The following is a 20,134-nucleotide window of genomic DNA, read 5'->3' on the forward strand; positions in this document are numbered from 1 at the left end:
CAGGGGGCCACCGGGGCAGAGTCCCCCAATGTCTGGAATGGCGCGGACATTTGCTGGCCTCTGGAGGGGCAGTGGGGGGTCCACTGCCGTTGGCCCCTGGGCTGCAGTGGGGGTCTTCGTGGCGCAGGGTCGTGGGCCTGGCTGAGCCCTGGTCTCCTCGTCTTCACAGGGGATGCCCGTGACCACCTTGCAGGCTACTGGGAAGATTTGGTGGGAAAATGTGGGCCTGGCACTGCCCCTGCCTCCCATCTGGCCCCATAAGTCTCCCTCCCCAGGCCTAGGTGGCCGGCGTGATCCTGCTGGCTGGCCCAGCCTCCTTCCCTGGCCAGTGGGCCCCACCTTGCCTCTGGCCGCCCAGCTGCAGCAGAGCCTCACGGAGATTAAGAGAGGGTGGGCGGCCAGCGCCTGGATTGGACCCTCCCTCCTGCCTCCATCTTCATTTACCCTACAGCCCCAGGGGGTGGGTGGTGGCTGGGTGATGCCCAGACAGATGGAGGATCGTTGGCCAAGGAGCACGGGGCCCAGGACCGGATGGCAGCCCTGCCCCTTCCTCTGTGGGTGACCTTGGGTGCCTGCTGGAAGGGTCTCAGCCCCTTTCTCTGCTGGTTCCATCCCAGGAGCTCCAGTGCTGGACGGTGCAGGAGGTGGGGACAGACGCGTGATTTGCTGTCCCATCTTTGGGGGCTGTGTTAGTTCTTATCAGATACAGATGCTTGGATCCTGGAGGGAAGGGACTGTGGAGGGCTTCATGGAGGAGGTGGCCCTTGAGATGGCCTTGGAAACTGGATGCCTTTGGGTAACTGAAGGGTGGAGGTGGGTGGTTGCTGCAGAGACAGGCCCCCCAGGTCTTCTAGATCGTAGCTGCCAGCTGGGCCCTGTTCTGGGAGGCTTGAGTCCCTGGCTGCCCCAGTGTGACACCGGGTCGGGCACTTAACAGAGAGGCCGAGGCGGCTGCCTGAGGTCCCACGGCCACGTGGAGGTTGAGGCCTCTTGCCAACATGCAGCCGTCCCCTTCGCCTGTGCCCGTCGCTGGGAGGGAACTCTCTGTGTCACTGGCACGTTCGCTCTCACCTGCCCATGGGCGTTGGGCGAGAGCGGAAGAGACCCCTGACTTTGTGTCCCTGACCCTCTGGAGGGGGGGTCCTGGAGAAACAACATGGTGCTTCCCGACGCGGAGGAATCGAGCAGGCCTGCGAGTGGAGGCTTCCTGGGGAGGTGAAGGAGTCCTCAACGTCCTGGGGGGAGGTCTAGTGCCCGGGAGCGGACGCTCCAGCCGCCGCCCACCGCCTGTGCCACGGGGCCCCAGCTGCGTGGGATGAGCCCCTGTCCCCTGCCCCGACAAGGACTGCCCCGCTCAGGCCAGGGCAAGCCCAGGGGCAGCCGGAGGAGCCCCGAGCCTCTGGGCTCTCAGCTGGTAGCTGTTCCCACTGTTTCGGTTTCTGAATCCAGAAGATAAACAGGAACAACAAATGCGTGACCGCCAAGGGCGGCGGGGCTGAGCTTGAACTGCCCCTGGGACCCCAGGGTGGGGGGCACCTCCCTGTTCCATGGGCTTCATGTGCCCGTCTCCGTAGAGGTCATACAAGGGCTTCAATACACCTGCCTGTCTGCCCCGCGTCACCTTCAGCTTGAGCCTGGGAATGCTTCTGTGGTTTGCCGTGTTTTGGGCTTCAGGCCTCACAGGAGCGGCGTCCATGGTCCCGTGCGGGGCCCGCCGCCTGTCCTCCTGTCTGTCCGCTGGGCTCTTCAGCCTCCAGGTCTTTACAGGAGTGGGAGGCCCATGCCGCCGCCTGTGCGGGGAGGGGTGCCTGCCGGTCTCCTGCTGTCTGCCTCCTGGCACGCCCCGAAGCGTGCGAGGTCCTGCTGTGGCCTGACAGGTGCGTCCCTGGCACGTGGAAGGTGGGCGGGTGGATGCCAGAGGGCGTCCCTGGGAGTCCCTGTGTAGGTGGGCAGTTGGGGTTCCAGGCGTCCGCTTGCTCCTGTGCTGGCCCCCCTGTGCCCCAGCCCTGCTTCTGCCTGGTCTCCTCCCTGAGCACCCCTTCTTTTCCTGGGGACACATGTTGCACCGACATTCACTTGATTATCTAGCTGTGTCCTAGACACAGGATGTTGCCAGGGGCGGGTGGTGTGGCCCCGTGGCCCCAGGAGGGGGGCCTCTGCAGAGGTGCAAGGGCGAAGCCACCTGCCAGGGTCCCCCTCAGAGACCTGGGGCCCCACCAGCCCCGGCCTTTCTCACGCCAGAGCTCTGAAGCCCCTGTCTGGCCTCTCTGGCTTGGCTTCCCCGTGGGGGCCGGCTGTGGTCCGTGGCACGGCTTCTATGAGCTTTGGCACCTGGGGGTGGCGGGCTGTGTGCTGGGAGGCCTCAGTGTTGCCCCAGGAATGGGGTGGTGCCCTGGTGACAGTGGTCATGGCTAGAGCAGGGACCGTCCCAGCTTTTAACTGTACAAGCGGGTGTCTGGTTCCGGGTGTCACCACGTGTCCTGGGCACACAGGACACCTCAGGAAGCTTTTGTCTGTTCATACCCTGTGTCAGGCCCCTGGGGTGGCAGAAGGTTCTGTTCCCCTGCTCATGGCAGCCACATCCTGACACCCTCCCTCCCCGCCTTGCCCTCAGCTCCTCCTACTCTTAATTTGCCCCTCCACACCCTGGATGGGGGGCCGGGCTCCACCCCCCAGCCCCAGGCTCATCTGGCCGCGGGGACAGGAGGGAACGTCACAGACGGTCCTTTCAGGGAGGGACGAGAGACACTGCGATCTGAGCTGTTTTCCTCTGTAGATGACGGGCTTCCCATGAGAACTGACTCTGAACCATTCGGTTTAATTTGTTTTTGGCCCAGAGCTCAAAGGAAGCAGGCTTGCAGCCGGGCAGTGGGGTGTGACCGGGCGCCTGGGGGCTTGCCACATGGCTGCTCCCCCGGGCCTCCGTGCTCCTGGCTGCACAGGGGGCCGGGCTCCCCCTCCCTCGAGGTGTCCAGGCACAGGGTGGCGAGGGCTCGGGGCTGGTGTCCTGGCTTCCCTGCTGACCACGGTGGGCCCTCGTGCTGCAGTGTTGTGGGGTCTCAGTTTCCCCCTCTGTAGGATGGGTATGAAAACTGGCTTCTTTCTCAGTGGACGAACAGGCAAAGGCAAACTGTGTGGCTGAGCCTCAGAGACATTGTGCTGGGGAGGGAAGCTGGACTCGAGAGCATGAGGGCCGGGGAGGCTGACGTGATTCCGGGCTCGCGCGTGTCGGGCACAGGTGGAAGCTGGGCTGGGGAGAGGGCCCTGCACTGGCTGCTCATGGTATGGCCTTGTGTTTGGGGTCACAAGGCTCTGGACCCAGGCGCTGGTTGCACATCATGGCGAAGGAACAGAATCACTGATGGTAGATTTCGTTATGTGTCTTTGACCACAGAAAAGTTGCATCCCCTTGTGGGGCTGGGAGGAGTCTGTGGCAGGTGAGTGCACACCCTGGGGACGTACCCTGGAACCCTGTGCTGGCCGTGGTGGGGACCCACAGGGCCACCATGTGACTCTCGAGGGCCCTGCACGCCTTTGCCCATGGCCTCCCCCTTCTTTAAGAGACATTAAAAGTCCTACTTTTATGACTGGGTTGACATCAAGGTCAGAATACTAATAGCATATATTTGAATATCGTCGTTGAGCTCGCACACATTTGGGCCCCTAAAAGGCCCTAAAAGGTCTCCCACGTGGCTCGTTTCTCAGGCCCCTTCTTGGGTGGGTGCACCCCTGGGTGCACGCTGCTCCAGGACTCAGGGCACTGGGACGGGCATTCCTCGAGGTGCCTTCCCTCTCCAGGAGTGAGGAGTCAGGGAAAGGCTGCCCTTGCTCCAGGCTCTGACTCAGTGCCCGAAGCAGGGTGGCCCGGAGAGCTGGGGCGAAGACAGATGGGTCCAGGAGCCCGTGAGGCGTTGGGTGTCAGTTGTCCCCCCGGAGCATGGGACTGTCATTTCTCGGTGCCTCCACGGGTGGATGGGAGGAGGGCTCGTGGGGCATCCGAAGTCGCCCCGTGAACTAGAAGGAGTCCCGCGGTCCGGGTGTCAGGAGGAGGGTGGGGGGTCTGCGCGCGTGTCCTCTCTCTTGCGCAAGCCGGCCGGCGCCTGCTGCGGGAGTCTGCGTTCTGGCTCACGCGTCGCGTGCCTGCCGCCACCCGGTAAAGGCAGGAGACCCGCGGTCCCGGGGCCGCGATGGTGTCCGGGAGCCCACGCAGAGGAGGCCCCGGCGTTCAGTCAGGATGTTGACTTTCTCCGTGTCTCTGGGAGAGCCGGTGTCCCCACGTCGGCGGCCGCGCTCCTGCAGCCTCCCTGCCGCCCTCCCGTGGGTCTTCCCGCCCGCCCGGGGCTCCTGCCGGTCTCCCCCACGGGGGCCACGGGGGCCAGACGCCGTGTCTGGGAGTGAATGCCGGAGTCGGCGAATCCAGGCCGTAAACCCCGCCGTCCGCAGGTGGCGTGTGCGCACCTGCTCCGGCCCCGCAGGGGGTTCGGAAGCCCAGCCGCATTTCTGGGGCTCATTTCTGGAGCTAGGCGCGAGTGTGGACGATTCCGAGGGGACGCTGGGGTCAGGAGGCCAGGTGTGGTCTGTTGTCTGTGCTTTGCTGTCCGGCCAGAGGCTCCCGTCTCCGAGCCTGTCCGCAGTCCAGAAAAGTCTGGGCGATGCCATCCGCCTCCTGTTTTGGGGCTGGCATCCACTCTCCTGCAGGTGGCGGAGGGCTCCGGGCTTTGCCTGTAGAGCTCTGCCCACCCTGTCTCCTTGTGGGGGGCCCTGGCCGCCCCCTGGCCAGCTGGTGCTGTTTATGCCAGGGACCACACTGTGGACCAGCGTGGGGGTCCCCGGGTCCCTGGATCCCTGTCCCACGCCCTCCCTCCTGCCTGAGCCTCTGGCTGGTGGTGCTTGTGTCCTGCAGGGTGGGACACAGCCCTGGCCTGGGCTCCCGGCGGAGCAGCTCCGGTACTCAGCCTTTCTGTTGCTTTGCCCTGCGGTGGTCCCGGGGACGTGCAGGCCAGCGCCCGGACCCGGACTACCTCTGGGTGGTGGGCCAGGGATCCAGCCGGCATTCCTTGGGCATGACGTGTCACCTGCTGTGCTGCGCCTGCTCTGGGCTGCTCCCGGGCTGCTGTGATGCGTGGGTGATGGTAGTCAGTCACAGTGCTGAGGTGCTTGGTGGTCACAGACCTGGCCCTGACGGAGGCCGGCCCGGAGAGTGGAGGCCATCGGCAGCCGGTGGAGAGCCTTGGAGGCTGAGGCTCAGGGAGCGCGGGAGCTGGTCCACATTCGCAGGTCGGGGATGGACGCGGGACTCAGACCCGTGGCCACCCGCCCACCTGCGGCGCCGGCGCCCTATCCCACGTGGCGCCCTGGGGCTCCTGAGTTGTGCGAGCGTGGGAGCCTTCAACGCCTCCCTTAGCCGCTCCCGCGCCGCAAGCCGCTGTCTTTTTTTCTCTTAACTCATGTGTGTAGTGAATTTGTTTTGTTTCTAAAAAAAGAGAAGATAGAATGTTCCTGTACCACTACCTCCTCATGCAAATAAACCTTGGGAGAAATTGGCCTGCCGTCTCTCTGGGTGCATTTTGTGGTCATTTAGCTGCGTAAATGGAACATCTGTTTGCCAGCCAGGCTGCAGGGCAGCAGAGCTGTGGACGGCAGGAGAGTTGGGGCAGCGGTCCGTCTGCTGTGCGGGGCTCGGGACCCAGCCATGCCTGCCCCCTGCCCCCGCACATGGAGGGGCGCTTGGCCCTGAGGACCCCCGTGCTGGCGACAGGGTGCGGGAGGCCGGAGCCTTTGTCCCTACCCTGCTGGGTCCGAGGGCAGCTGCTGGTGTGCGTGGCTCCACGTGGCCGGGCTCAGGGGAGAAGCCCGTGTCTTTGCAGCCTGCGTGGGCCTAGGGGACCCTTATCCACGGGCTGCCCTGGCTGTGTTTCCTCCTTCAGCTAAAGAAGGGCCGTCGTGGTGGCATCGGGAGCCAAGCTGGGCCTGAGCTTGGACCTGCCCCACCGCTGATGTGGCCGCATGCGCCCCTGGACATGCTTCTCAGTGACCCCTCCCCTGCCCCCCGCCCGCATCCCAGTGGGCTCACCTGTGAAACGTGCTGCAGTGTGAGCAGGCGAGGTCCCCAGAGGCCCGGGAGCCTGGGAGTTGGTCCCCTCCTGTGGTATGGACACTGCTGCTTCATGTGACAGGAGCTTTGGGGACCCACGGGCACTGGTTTCCATAGGGGTCACTGTGGGATGTAATGGGGCTCCAGGCCTCTCTGGGAGGGGTGGTGGTCTTCCCGGCAACCGGATTCTGGGGGTGGCGGCTTTCTGTCCTGTTGCCCGTCGGGTCTCCTCTTGCCAGGCCTTTCCCCTGGGGGCTCTTCCTACAGGCCCCCGCAGCTCACCGGGACTTTCCAGCTCACAGGGAACATTTACGGAGCACCTACTGCCTGTGATCCACTGGCCCTCAGGGCGAATGAAAGATGGGGGAGGCCCGACAGCTCCTTCCAGGAGCTCAGAGTCTGGGGTCCGCCAAGGGGAGCCACGGTCAGCTCTGGGGGAGGTTGGAGGGACTCGGCCACGGCCTTCCAGGCTGCAGGCAGGGCAGTGGTGGGTGGGAGGCTTCACCTGGGGTGCCAGACAGTCGTAGAAGGGGGCCAGAGAGAGCGTGACGTTTGGCTCCAGAAAGTTCTGCTTGGCCGCAGCGCCAGGACGGGATCGGAGGCCACAGTCGGCAGTCCGGGAGGCTGAGGCTGGGGAGGACACGGATGTGGTCACCCCAGCGGGAAAACTGTTCAGGCCCGCGCCTGGGGAAGGGAGAGGAGCTCCGGGCTCTGGGGTACCCTGATGTCAGGCTCGGACAGTGGGGGAGCTGGTGGGGCGTGTTCAGATTCGCCCTTGGGGCTCAAGGTCTGCTGTTGGCCAGCGGCCCGGGAAGGCCCAGCTCCCCCAGCGGTCTGTCCGGAATCTGCCCTGCCCGGGGGCTGGGGCGACGGCGTTTCAGTCCCGCCCCGTTGTTCTCCGTCTGGCTCTGGGTTTCCTGCTCTTTTTCCGGTCTCTGTGTAGCCGACCATGTCACTGTCCAGGCTGGACTGGGGGTTGAGGGGCTGCCCCTGGCCTCGGGGGGACAAACTCCGCAGGCCTCTGCGGGGCCACGGCAGACAGACGCCTCCCCTAGCATGGGGCTCCACTCCAGACTCTCCCTGAGCACGACCTTCTCGATCACTAAGGGCTTTGCCTCCGCAAGCGCACGGTTTATTCGGGTTGTAAACAGGTGTCCTCATTTCTCGGAAGCGCGTGGCCTGCACGGCAGAATCCGGCTCCCTGGGGAAGTGCGGGTCCCCGGCCTGATTCATCTTCAGGTAACACGACGGCCTTTGCAAAGACCCAGCAAGACTGCCGCAAACCCCAGAATAGTCGTGTGGGTTATTTTTAAGTGATTTTTGCTTGTGGAAAGAGTGGTTTTTCTTAAAAAGGGCTCCGCTTCGATCGATTTCTCTGAGACCATTTTATTGCTATCGATTCAGTAAAGCTTTAATCAGGAAGCAGCGCCGCAGCGGGTTCCGGGGAGGGTAACTTGCCAGCCTCGTCAGTGTCTCAGCCAGGAGCGTTTGCCGGGACCCCGGGGGCCGCACGTGACCCAGCTGCCCGGTGTCTCGTTCTCAAGGCCCGAGCTCGGGTGGGGCAGACCCCAAGACTGAGCCCTGGGCTGTCAGAGCACGGGGCACCCTTGTTGGACACCGTGTTGGTGTCAGAGACCTGGGATGCCCCTTACCCTGTCCTCCGCTTCCGAGAGCCACCAGGGCCTGTGTTGGAGGTGGTGCATAGCTGGGAGGAGAAAGGGGACCGCGATTGTGTGCCGTGTCCCTTGAGGGGATCTGGGCTCTGCCTTCTGCTCCAGGACCCTGGAGGGTCATGGCCTGTCCCTGTGTGGTTTGTGCTTTCCGCAGGCCCTGGTGTGGATGGGACCAGAGACACACGTGGGTACAGATTGAAGGTTCGCTGGTCTGTTTGCGGCCTGGAGGACGCTGTGCACGTGGCTGGCGTCACCGGTGTCCCCATGGAGCTGGGGCCGTCACCCTCCTCTCCGCCCAGGAGCCTGATTTGTCACTGCCACGCCTGCCCCCTGAGGCTTTCCGCCCACGCTATTTCACGTGTGCCGAGGTGCAGACTTTCACCGTGTCCCGACCGCTGTGAAATCACCGTGGGCCTTGGGGCCTCACAGGGACAGGTGTGTCAGACCCTGGGGTCCGCTCTGCTCCCCGAGTGTGAACCCACCAGGAAGGATCTCAGGTGCCGGGAAGCATGGGGAACACCTGGCCGGTGGGTCCAGCCTGTGCCATGACCTTGAGGCCGGCAGGGCGTCTTTAGTAAACCAGGAATGGAAGTGGAGACCCCCCCAAAAATCACAAACGACGATTTCTAGAAAACTGTTTAAGGAATTAATTGACCCAGCAGCACTCATCCCAGACCGGCCTCAGTTTCCTCCTTGTTGGTAAAAATCATCCCTGAGATGGTGGGGTTTCTGGTTCCCGGGAGCCTTGCAGGGTCGGGTTGGAGACCTCTCCTGCCAGTGCCTGGAGAGAGATGAGAGGTGGGGCCTGGGCAGGCGTCACCGGCCACCCCAGCCTGCAACCTCCCAACCTGTGGCCCTCTCGGGCAGCCCAGGCACCCCGGGGGGTAGTGAGTGTGGGGGACAGAGCCACTCTGCACCCAGCCGCTGGGCCCTGGTCGGTTCCTTGCTCTTCAGTGCTCTCTCTGTGCCCATCCATGAGTTCTGGAGCCTCTGCTCCCATGGAGAACCCCCTCTTCTCCCCTTCCCTCCCTCCCCCGAGCAGTGAATGTGGCTTTGGTGTCCTGAGTGTGGGGTCTGGGGACGGGGCTGGGGCACTCGCTCTCTTGGTGCCTCCCATCCCAGGTAGTCGGAGGTCTGGCCAGAGCGGAGAGGGCGTTCCAGACTGTGGGGCCCCAGACACCAGCCTTCTTCCACCCAGGTTCTCATCGAGGGGAGCTGGACTGTCCATGAGAGCACCCCATTTCTCCTGTGCTGCCGTTGGCCTTTCAGGCACAGACAGACCTTTAGCCCTCTGTGGAGGGTTCCAGATTTGGTCCTGGGCCCGGCCTGCCTGAAGAGCGGCCCTGGGAAGGGCAGGGAGGATCCCTGCATGCAGCTGCTCAGCGGCCGGGTGGATCAGTGATGTCTGCGGTGCGTGGGCGATGGAGGGGGACACGCTCACCTTAGATTAGTGATATCTGCCGGGGGTGTGGGCGATGGAGCGGAACCCTCTGCTTACGTGCCTTTCCTGGAGCATGCATCTGCAGTCAGCCTTGGAACGGCCCGGGGTACCCAGCCGTGTGGCTGCTCCCCTTCTCCAAGCACCTGCTGCTTCCCCCTTCTTGGGCTCCTCCAGGGTGGCTCATGACCCCCCATGACCTCCCCTGCCTGGTGCTCCCAGCTCTCAGCTGGTATTGGCCCTGGGGGCTTTTCACGCTCTGGCCTGGCAAGGTCGGGGCTTGGCTCAGTGCAGCCATGAGGGAGCTGCCACTAGCCTCCCTTGCCCTCGATCTGAGACTCCTCTCTGGGTCCAGGACCCCTTTTTCAGAGTCCGGGACCCTGAATCTGGACCTGGATCTGGACCCCGTCTCTGTCACCCGAGATGCCTTCTTCCCGGTCCTGGACTCCTTTACTGAACGGAGGGTGTGTAGTTGGGTGACAAAGCACCACGGGCCTGGGCCGGCAGAAGGTCCCACGGAGTAAGCTATCTGGAGAGAGGAAAGCGCCTCGCCCTGACTGAGGGGCACCTCCCTGTTCTGTGACTGTTGGTGTCAGCCACCTCCTCGAGAGGAGGAAAGTGAAGGCACTTAGCTTCCCCTTTCCTCTCCGGTCCCTGCTTGGTTTCCTGGCTTGAGGAAGCAGTTGGCGGTGCCAGTACTTGGGAGACAGGATTTGGGGTGAAGCTCCCTGAGCAAGCCTCCCGGGTGAGCGGCTGCCCGCCCCGAGCCCCTGGGCCCCCGGCCTTGGCTCAGAGGTGGAGGCCTCTCCAGGGACCCGGGGAGGTGGGGAAGGACGGCTCAGTCTCTCGTGGTTAGCGTTTTAGTGGCCGGATGATGAAATCAGAACTTTCTGGGCCTGGGAGGGGCAGCTCTGACGTCCCTGAGCACCAGTGACAGGGTGTGCGGGAGCAGACCCTGTCTCCCTGGGGCGGCTGGCTTTGTGATTCTTCCCTGTGACCCTGGAGCCGGGAGCGGCATTTCCCAGGAAGGACGGGCCCCCTGGGTGTTGGCCGGGCCGTGCCACCTCTAAGGCATCAGGGCACCATCCCTCGCAGTCGGCATCCAGGGGCCCCAGGCGTCCCGTGGCTTGAGACCCCACAAGCCAGTGTCTGCCTCCATCTTGCCTTCTCTGCCCTGTGTGTCTCCACCAGCCTCTGACCGCTGGGGCTTGCCTCTGGGTCCCCGTGCCCTGGGCCGCCCCGGGCCACCCTGTGGCTCTGTAGCCGGCGGCCCTCCCGGCCCTCCCTGCCCTCCCCACCCCGCGCCGCTCCGCTGCACTCTCACTTCCCTCGGCCGCCCCCCTGCTCTCGAAAATAACACCTGGGTGGGCGGCACCTCGCAGGCCCAGCCCAGGAGCCCGGCTTGAACCGTCTCTTCCCACGGGGGTGGGCTTGGGGTACGTGCCTTCGGGGCGCCCTTGTGCCTGGCTCCGTGCGGGGCCTGGCGGCCGTTGGCGTGATGGCGGTGGGTGAGGGAGGCGTGAGCGAACACAGGACGGAGGGGGACCGGGCCGGGCGCTTCCCGGGGTGCCCGTCTGCCCGACCACTCTCACTTGGAGGCGGTCGCTGCCCCAGGCCGTGCGGTGGCGACTGTCAGGGACGGGGGCTCCACCAGGAAGCCCCTGTAGCGACTCGGAGCCTTGGGCTCGCTTGCAGGAAGAGCCTCTGTGGGGCAGAGTCGTTCGCTGTCGTGTGACGGTGATGGTGAAACTGTGGGAACGTCCCCAAGGCCCAGTGGCGGGGCGTCGCTGGAGCGTGCGTGCGGCCCTGGCCCGGGGAGAGTCCCAGACGCCCGGCGTGGAGTACCACGCCGCCCCCGAGGAAGGGCCAGGGCCCAGAGCTGTGCGCTATTCCCAGCAGTCCCGTTTTGTAACAATAAAAATACAGGGTCGAGAGTGTGGACGGCAGAAAGGCCTCATGGGGTAAGTGGTGCTATAGGACTGGAGCTCATGTGGGCTTTTATTTTATTCCAGACTTTCCCCCTTACCCAGGAGAGACCGTTCCCATTTTGGGAGAAAAGACCAAGAGCCAAGCTTTGCCCCTGGAGTGCCGTCCCAGGCACCTTTCCTTCCGCTGCAATCGGGCGGACCCTACAGGCGGCTGGCCCTGGTTGGGGGGCCTCAGTTTCCCCACTTGGTGAGATGGTTGGTGCTGGTTATCCCAGCCCCAAGAGGCTCCTGGGTCCTGGGTGCCGTGGGCAGGTGAGCCACCACGTCCGCTGCCTGCCCTCGCCGGGCACCCTGAGCGGGTGGGGGGGATGGGGCGCGGCGGGAGCTTGGCTGCCTGCCGCCAAAAGGCCAGCCCGGGCTCAGCTTTCCCGTGTGGGGACAGCTGGGGGCGTGCCCGCCCCGGCCCCCCAGGCCTCCCCTGCTTGGCTCCCGCTCAACCGGGGCGGAGGGTGAGTCTGCAGCTGCGAACATTCCTGACCCCGGTTCAGGGGAGAGAGCCCAGCTGCTCCTAGCAGACAATGGAGCCCCTGCCCCCTGCTCCCTGTGCCCCCTCGGGGCTCTGCCCTGGGGCTGGCGCGGCTGGAATTTCCAGAAAGTGCAGCTTCTCGGGTGGAGAAGAAGAAGGGAAGTCTGCGCTGGCCTCCCAGCTGCTATTAATGCATTCACAAGACGCGTGTCTCCCAAAGCCAGCCCAGAGGGGAAGTAGCTCTTAAAGAAATCCTAAACATCATGCCCTATCTTTGGAAAAACGGAAAGAAGAGACCATTTAGGGCAGTTCCCGGACTCCCACCCCGGGCAGGCCCATGTCATGGGGACTTTGAGGCCCCCAGGTCCCCTGTCTCCGTCGGAGGCTGGTTTTGCTGTGGGGCCGGGGACAGGGAGGGACTGGTCGGGGTTCCAGATTCGTCAGTGACCCATGTGGCGGGGGCGCGGGGGCAGGTCCTGGCGAGCCATCCGTGTTTTTATCGTGGTGAAGTAGAGAGCTGGAGGTTTGCCATCTTAGGCGTTTTTAAGGGCACGGCCCCCCCATCCGACTCCAGAATGTGTTCCTCTCGCAGAACTGGGGTGCGCACCCGCTCAGCGAACCCTGCGCCCCTCCCTCCAGCCCTGGCGTCCACCGCTCTCTCTGTTCCCGAGAATCTGACTTTTCCGGGGCCTCGTGGGAGCCGGTCCTGCAACGCCGCATCCTCTCGGGTCTGTTTCCGCTCAGCGTTGCGTCCTGCAGGCCTGTCCACGTCCAGGCAGGGCTCAGGATTTCCTTCCCTTTAAGGCTGAGTAACGGGCTGCTGTGGCCAGACCGCGCTTTGTTTGTCCACGTCTGTGGACGGGTGGGCTGCTCCATGTCTCGCTGCGGTGAGCGCGGCCGAGCTCTTGTCTCTTTGAGCTGCTTTCGCTGCTGTGGGGGAACAGTGGACACGGAGTGGCCGGGTCACGTGGCAATACCGTGGTCGCTATTTCCAGGGGATGCTGCGGCACCGTTCTGCACAGGGGTGCTTGTCCACGCGTGTGTTCCGTGTGGTCAGTAGTCGCCCTCTAGGCAGGGTGGGGTGGGGGTCTTGTTCAAACCCATGTCGAAGCTGCAGGACCCCTCCCTCCCCCTGTCCCGGAGGTCTCTGTCCCCGAGACCCAGGGACTGCAGTCAGGCTCTCCAAATGGGGAAACCAAGGCTTTGAGGGGCGCAGAGACTTATCCAGGGTCCCCAGCGAGCTGTGCGACAGAAGAAAGTGCGTGTCCAGTGTCTTTCTGTCCCCAGGCTGCAGGGTGGCGATGATGGGGCAGGAGAGACAGGTCCTGATTCTGGAGAGTCCCCCGTGCATTCCCTGGACGGAGAGCAGCTGCTACAGCTCCTGTCTGAGGTCATGGCCGGTCCCTCGGAGTCTGGGGGCGGCCTGTGGGTGGCAGCAGTCAATGTGGGAACAGAAGTCGGGACAGAAGTGACTTCAGAAGGCACAGCTGAGGTTTCACATGTAAAGGGCGTCCCTCCCTCAAGGGAGACTGGGGAGTGGGGGGGCACCCAGTGTTGGCATCGGGAGTTGGACCCTCTCCCTGGCTTCTTCATGGAGAGGTGGCTCCCTGTGGGGTCCCTCCTGCCTGGGGATGACACGTGGACATTTGGGGCATGGGTGAGATTTGATTGTGTGAAGCCCCTGAAGGGACCGGGGCCCCTGACAGGCTGAGAGCCCACGATGGTAGTTCAGAGAAGCAGGGACTCCGCGACCCCCCACACCGGGGAGCTGGCGTCTTCCCTGCAGACCGAGCCTGGGCGGGTCCCTGGCCCCTGCCCCCGGGGCTGGCGGAGCCTCCTGGGTTCTCCAGCTGCGCCCTTCTCTCTTCTCACCGCACTCAGCTGGCATTTGGGGCTTACGGACCGCAGTCTCGTAAGAGCGTTTAAACGCAGAAGGAGCGTGTGCCCATCTTACCCTCCACCTGCTTCGACTTCAGACCACGTTTCCCCGAGTCCTTGTCCACCTGCAGACCTGCTCGGCTCACACACACACGCACGCCTCCTCGTGCCCCCCACGTGGAGCACGTCCCACTCACTGTCGCTGTGCGGTAGATGAGGGGCGGTAAGTTCGGCCGCCTCTACAGCCTGCCCTGCTGCTCCCGCTCCGGGCACTTGGGGTCCTGGCTCATGGCCCCTGCAGAGCGAGAGGCAGCCCCGGAAAGGCCTCTCCCCAGTTTGGGTGCTGTGTGGACGCTGCCCCTGGTGGGGCCTTGCTGGCTGTCTGGGTGGTCCCCCCTGGCCCCCACGACGACAGAGTTGACTCGGTAGCCTCAACTGTGCGCGCGAGGATGGGTGGACGGCTGGGCGGATGGACGGGTGGATGTCAACTTTGCGTGTGGGGGGAAGTGGCAGTCCCCAGGGATCCCAGCTCCTCTCAGGAACCCCCGGGAGCTGTGGGATGGCAACGGAGCAGGACACGTGACCCTTCTTGCGGTGATGTGTGTCCGCCTGAGGGTTCCCCGTGAGCATCCGTGTGCTGCCCTGAGGGACGCTCTCGGCTGCCCTGCTGGCAGGCGGAGGATGACGTCTTATGTCCCTTGGTGTCCCTAAGGTGATGGGACCTCGAAGGGCCGTCTGTGAGGCACGGGGTTGCCGCACGTGGGAGTTTGCTCGCAGGAGCAGGCGGTGGGTGAGTGAGAGGGGGTCTCGGCTGCCCCCGGCTGCGCTGCAGCCCCTGGGTGAGGGAGTGGCTTTCACAGAGCGTAGGGGAGAGGGGGATGGACACTTGGGGCTGGGGAGCGACAGGCCTGCTTTGGTCCCCTGATTTTGGGGTGCTCGATCTGGGCACCCTCCTGTAGCAACATGGACGCAGCCACTAGATGGGGGTTTGGAGGCCTTAGGCGTGCCCTTAACCTGGAGCTAGGGTCCTGGGGGCAGGGGTCCCTGGAGGGTGTGGCGGGGGGAAGGCTCAGATCTGAGCCCCAGTTTCTCTGCCTGAAAGCTAGCTGGGTTTGCTTGAGCCCCACACCCCGATTTAGGGGTGTCAGGAGCTGGACCAGGCACCATGATGTTCAGAAGGAGGAGGCACATCCCACCGGAGCCCTGAGTCAAAGCTGGGGGCCCATGTGCCAGCTGTGGGATGCAGGGGTCCCACCTGAGTGGGGGTTGTGAGGGCACCTGTGGGAGACAGAACTCTTGCCTTAGTGTCTCATCAAAGCCCACGTCATCCCTCCATCCCTCCATCCGTCCATCCGTCCATCCCGCAGATCTTTGCTGACGGCCTGTGGGGGCCACGCCTGTCGTGGTGAGGTCATGGAGCGCTTCAGGGTGTGAGGGCTTCCTCGGCCTGGCGAGCGACCTGGGGTTGCCGTGGTAAACACACTGGGGTCCACAACAACACTCGGCCAACTGCGGAGCCCGGAGCTCTGAGATCCAGCTGTCATCTGGGCCGGGCTCCCTCCCGGGGCCCTGGGGAGGGTCCTCCCCGCCTTTCCCAGCTCCTGGTGGCCCAGTGCCCTTGGCTCGGGGCAGTGTCCCTCCCATCCCTGCTCTGTCCTCACAAGGCCTCTTTTCTTCCTGTGACTCCGCCTCCGCTGCGGCTCCTATAAGGGACCCTTGCCATGGGCTTTAGGGCCACCCCTACCCAGGATGATCTCCCCCTGCGATCCTTAATCACATCCGCTTAGAGCCGTTTTCTGGGTAAGATCACATTCATGGATTTTAGAGGCCAGCACACAGACGTGTCTTTTTGGGAGTCATCTTTCAACCCGCCTACACTTGGTAGGTAACTTCCCCAAGCCTCAGTGTTCTCATCTGTAAAACGGGACCATGTCCATGCTTTCCTGATTGTGTTCACGTCAGCTTGAGGTCTGAGTGCGCTCCCTGGTCCGGCACATGGCTTGTCCTTGGCGCTGGCTGCCGTGGGTACCACCCCATCTGACGGAGGGAAACCAAGGCACAGAGAAGCGAAATGGCGGTCCCTGTGTCCAGGCTGGGCTCCTGGCCATGGGCGTCATGGAGTACACTGACTGTGGGGGGAAGCGGGTGAGTCCGCCCCATTGGGTCTGGGCCATGCCCAGTGGGTGTCCGCTGCTCCCCCATGTTTGGGGCTTTGTGGCGATACCCTAGAGCGGAGGCGGGGTGCCCCAGGGGTGCACCCGGCCTGCCCCACCAGGGGCTGTAACTGGGGACCTGCTGGGAGGGGTCTCTCGCAAGAAGGGAGTCCCTCAGAGCCCCCTCCCTCCCCGCGCTGACTCCCCCCAGGGGCTCCCCTCGTCCCCCCCACCCCCGCCCGCCAGGGAAGGGCTGACCGCCCGCTTGTCTGGGGGGGGGGTTTGACACTTGGCTGCACCAGCGGCTGGCGAGGGGCCTCCTGCAGGGGAGGGGGCGGCTCCCCCCTTGCCATCTGCCTTTGGTTGGGAGCACGGAAGAGGCTCCTCGCGGCCTCTCGTGGCGGAAGCTCCCTCCAGCTTCCGTGTGGTTTACCCCCAGTGCTCGCAGCCCGGCGGGGACAGGTCGTAATGAGATTCCTGATCGGTCCCGAGCGCCGTGGTCAGGTGTTGCTGCCCGTTCAGGGACGCGTTTGGGTTTAACTTCTGCAGCAACAGGGAAACGAAAATAGCCCGACGTGTTCTGCTCGGATCGCTCCGGAATCCGGAATCCGCGGCCTACTTTGCGCCGGAGGGAGGAGCTTGCGCTGAGGTTGACCTCCGAGGCCGCTCCTCTGGGCGGAGGGTCGGAGGTGGAGAAAACGAGCGGCCGGACTAGGGCCATGTCACAGGAGGCTTGCCAGCGGGTGTTAGTGGTCTGGGCAGGGCTGCAGGGGAGACAAGACGGGCCGTGGTCCCGGGGTGCGGGAGGAGGACAAGGCGGCCGAGCCCTAATCTCTCTGAGCTGCGCCGGCCGGGGGCAGTGGGATTTGAACCCACAGGTGCTCAGAAGCTAGCTCGGGGAAGATGGCTGGCTGTGCAGGGAAATCCTAGAAAAGCAGTTTCCTGCTGGCTTTGTAGAAAACCTTTGGTGTGACCCTGACCTTGAAGTCTGGATAACTCGGGCCCTGCCTTATCTGTCCGGCTCACACAGGCCATTAGGCGGAGCGACCGGTCTTTTGAGGACTGCTGGGAAAAATTTCCACCCAGGTAGCCGACGGAAATCCCAGATACTCCCCTCAACAGCTGTGGTTTCTCCAGAGGTCCCCGCTGCACCCCTGTTCGTGTCCATGAGTCTGGGACCCCAGGGCAGGACCCGGGATACAGCAGGCGCCCATAAGTATCTGCTGAGTGGATTGAATGGGCGCCAGCTGCCTACCTGCTCTGCGCAGCTTCCAAGCTGGTGCTTTTCCAGGATTACTTTCCTTGGTGAGCTTCCCCCAAGCCCTGACGAGGAGGTGCCTTCAGGTCAGACAGAGGGTAACCGTCTGCAGCCGTCAGTGGTGCGGCACAGCCTGGCTTTGTTGCCGTCACATGCCTCCTCCTGCTGGGAAGCTCGACTTCCTCACCGATCAGAACCCGCTGCCCACGGCTCAGGGGCTGCGGACAGACAGACCGACCGACCGGCCTGGCAGTTGCTGGGGAGCCCGGTGCACTGGGTTTTGGGGACTTGGTTCGTGCTGGAGCTTGCTGGGAGCCAGAGGTCCCCAAAGCCAGGTGTGTGCAGGAATCAGCCTGGACAGAAGCCAGGAGTGAAACCCCCCAACCCGGGGCTGGACCAGACCACCTGGGTCAGGCCGGGCCCCTCCCCTGGCCATCTGTTGAAGTGGGCAGTCCTCGTGCTGTGTTTCCATCGTAAAATGGGGGTATGTGACAGCTCGGGAACCATGTTGAGAAGTGAGCCAGACAGGGAGCCTGCAGGGCCCAGCGCTGTGCCCGGCGCGGGCCCCGGGGCCGTTCATCGCTGGACAGAGTGGAAGTGCCACCGGGTGATGTCCCAGCACATCTGAGCGTGAGAGACATAAGATGCTGGACGCCTGTGCCACACGGGGACGCGAGAGACATTGCGGCCTTGCGGCCTTTTGGTCACTTTGTTCGGTGACACAGCCTAGTGGCTGTGGGTTGGGCCGCCCACTGGCACGTGGTGGGCGCTGTGTCGCCATGCTGGACGCAACCTGCCCTTGACCTGGGGCGAGGCTGGCCTCCGGTAGACCGTCATGACACGCAGGCGGTGCCACTCTCCGCTCCAGAGGGGAGCCTGGCCCTGCGCCAAGGCAGTGCAGAGGGGCCCATGGGTGCTACTGGCAAGTGCAGGAGAAGGGGTTGTGCTGACCCCGGGTTCCACCTGCCGGCTCGTTTCCGGAAGAGAAGCTTCAGGAAGTGAGGGCCTCCCCAAGCAGGGACATTGGCTCGTGGGGTCCCCTGGTGCCTCTAGAGCCTTCATGGGTCCTGGTGGCTTGGGGAAATTTGGGGGCCGTTTGGAGTGTCACCCTCGGGACACTGAGGCGTGCGTCCCAGACAAACCCTCTTTGCCTCAGTCACGAGATACCTAGGTCCTCTGTTGTCCCAGGCGTTTGGGACCTGGGGGGGAGCAGACGGTCTCCCTTTCCGTCCACGGGGTGTCTGGCTAGCCTGTCACCTCCGGGCCACCTGTTTATTTACCCCCAGGGCCCCAAGTTGGAAAGATCCGTTCCAGCACGCCGCATCTGGATAATGATGAGGCCATTTTAAAAGGCTTTTGGGTCGAGCGTGGCATAAATAAAACAAGAAGTTAATTTATTTTCCCATTTTTTATGGATCAAAGGCATGTCAGCTGCCAGTCACAGCGTCTGATCAGGGGCACGGCCCCGGGTGGTCAGGGTCATTCCAGTGGGACAGCACCTGGTTTATCACAGGGAAATGCAGCTCTTTGCTGCTCATAGAGACATTTTAGGGACACTCCACAGTGTCCGTGGAAATTTGAATATGGAGGATGCCCTCCCCCCCCAGAAAGGCAGAGGTTGTCAAAGGCGGTCCTGCTCTGTGGGTGGCTGGGAGGCGGGAAGCGGATACACCCCATCTCCCCCCAGCTCCTGTGGGGACTGTGGTGTCCATGGGTCTCGCTTGAGCAGGGGGCATGGGCAGGGTCCCGTACATTCCCCTGTGGCTCGTTGGGTTGGCGGTGAGCAGCGAGCCTCAGACACCATCTCCCCGAGGCCTCCGTCTCTCTGCCTGCGTCTGGGCAGCAGCGCTGAGGGGTGAGGCTGGTAGTGAGAAGCTAGCAGGGGTGTGGACGAAGGGCCCAGGTCCTCCTGGGGTGTGGGCACTCCCCAGCTCTCTAGTTGACCGTGGCCTGGAAGGAGGTTGGCCCCAAGTGCCCATTGCAGGGCCCCGTCCCCTGCCCCCACTGTCCCAGGGTGTGACGGGTCAGGGAAGCTCCGGGAGCAGGGACTTCGGGAAGCCCTGAGGGAGGTGACCTGGGTCAGCTAGCACTACCTAAAGCAGTTACCTCGAGGGAAGAGCCCAGCGTTCCGGAACTCGGGGCAGGGTTTTCTTTCCGCATTTTACAAATGGAGAGACAGGTACGGAGAGGACAGGCGGTGTGGCTCTGGAGTCGCCAGGCCAGGCCTGTCCCCACCAGACACGCCCGCTACGGGTCTGCAGCTGAGCCCCTGCCCTGCCCCAGGTGGAGCTGGGACCCCAGGACTGGGAGGCCCGGGGATGCCAGCCGGGGGTCCGGGAAGTGGCTTTTCATATTGGTGGCAGTTTGCAGGGGCCAGGGGAAGGTCAGGGGCATCCAGGGAGCCCAGCCTGGGGCTTTCCCTGCGGGGTCCCCCTCCGCCAGGCTTTGCTATGGGGCACAGCAGACCCCCGGCCTCCTGACCCAGCTGGAGAGGCGGCCATGAGACTTCCCCTCTAAGAGGAGGTGAGGGGGCACCCTAAGAGGTCCCCCTCCTCCTTGCGAGTTCTCCGAGCTTCACTTGGTCTGTCTGTGGAACGGGGCAGTCACGTTCCACGCCTCCTGGGGCCACTGCAGGCGCTGGGTGGGATTGTGCGCTTGGCCACGCAGGAGCACCCGGCCCCCTGTTACCCCATTACCTCTGTTGACACTTCGTTCAGACCGCACATCCCCAGTGGAAGCCTGCTGACCCGGGATTTTGCCTTGCTGGGCCTCAGTTTCCCCTTTTGCACCTGCCTCTCTGTGCTGGAGTACACGAGCAGCCCCTGAGGGGACAGAGCAGAGCCGCGGCCCTCGGCGTGTGTGGCAGGAGCCGGGTGGATGTGTGTTCTGGGGGCCTGGGTATCCGACGTCCCATTCCAGCTCACCCGCGAGTTGCCACGGGAGAGGGCACGGAGGTCTGAAGGCTGCCTGCCTGGACACCAGGCCCTCCAGGTCTCCTCCATGTCTCCATGTTGGGCAGGCAGTGTCTCCCCGATCGTAAGTCGGTTTCAGGGCTACCAAAGAGTTGTGGCCGTGTGGGGCCAGGAAGCCGGTCCCCAGGGGTGCTCTGAGGCCTCGTGGCTTAGACGTGGGATCTGGGCTCTCAGGGCCGGCTCTGCCTCCCACGTCCAGGATGTCTGCGCTGCG

At 63.9% G+C, this 20,134-nt stretch overlaps 1 protein-coding gene across 3 annotated transcripts in view; it reads left to right on the plus strand.

The window, feature by feature from the left end:
* The window catches only part of VAV2 (vav guanine nucleotide exchange factor 2), a 160,952-nt gene that overhangs the window by 7,216 nt on the left and 133,602 nt on the right, over window positions 1-20,134 (plus strand). The window contains exon 1 of one of the 3 annotated variants that reach the window (XM_047699269.1): window positions 9,487-9,669. The exons of the other annotated variants lie outside the window; for them this stretch is intronic. Within the exon in view, the coding sequence (XP_047555225.1) occupies window positions 9,502-9,669 (168 nt within the window). The 5' untranslated portion in view covers window positions 9,487-9,501. Of the gene's footprint in view, window positions 1-9,486; window positions 9,670-20,134 lie in introns of those variants that run through there. 3 annotated transcript variants of the gene reach the window in all.

Source organism: Lutra lutra, chromosome 13, assembly GCF_902655055.1.
Source record: "Lutra lutra chromosome 13, mLutLut1.2, whole genome shotgun sequence".
Taxonomy (NCBI): Eukaryota; Metazoa; Chordata; class Mammalia; order Carnivora; family Mustelidae; genus Lutra; species Lutra lutra.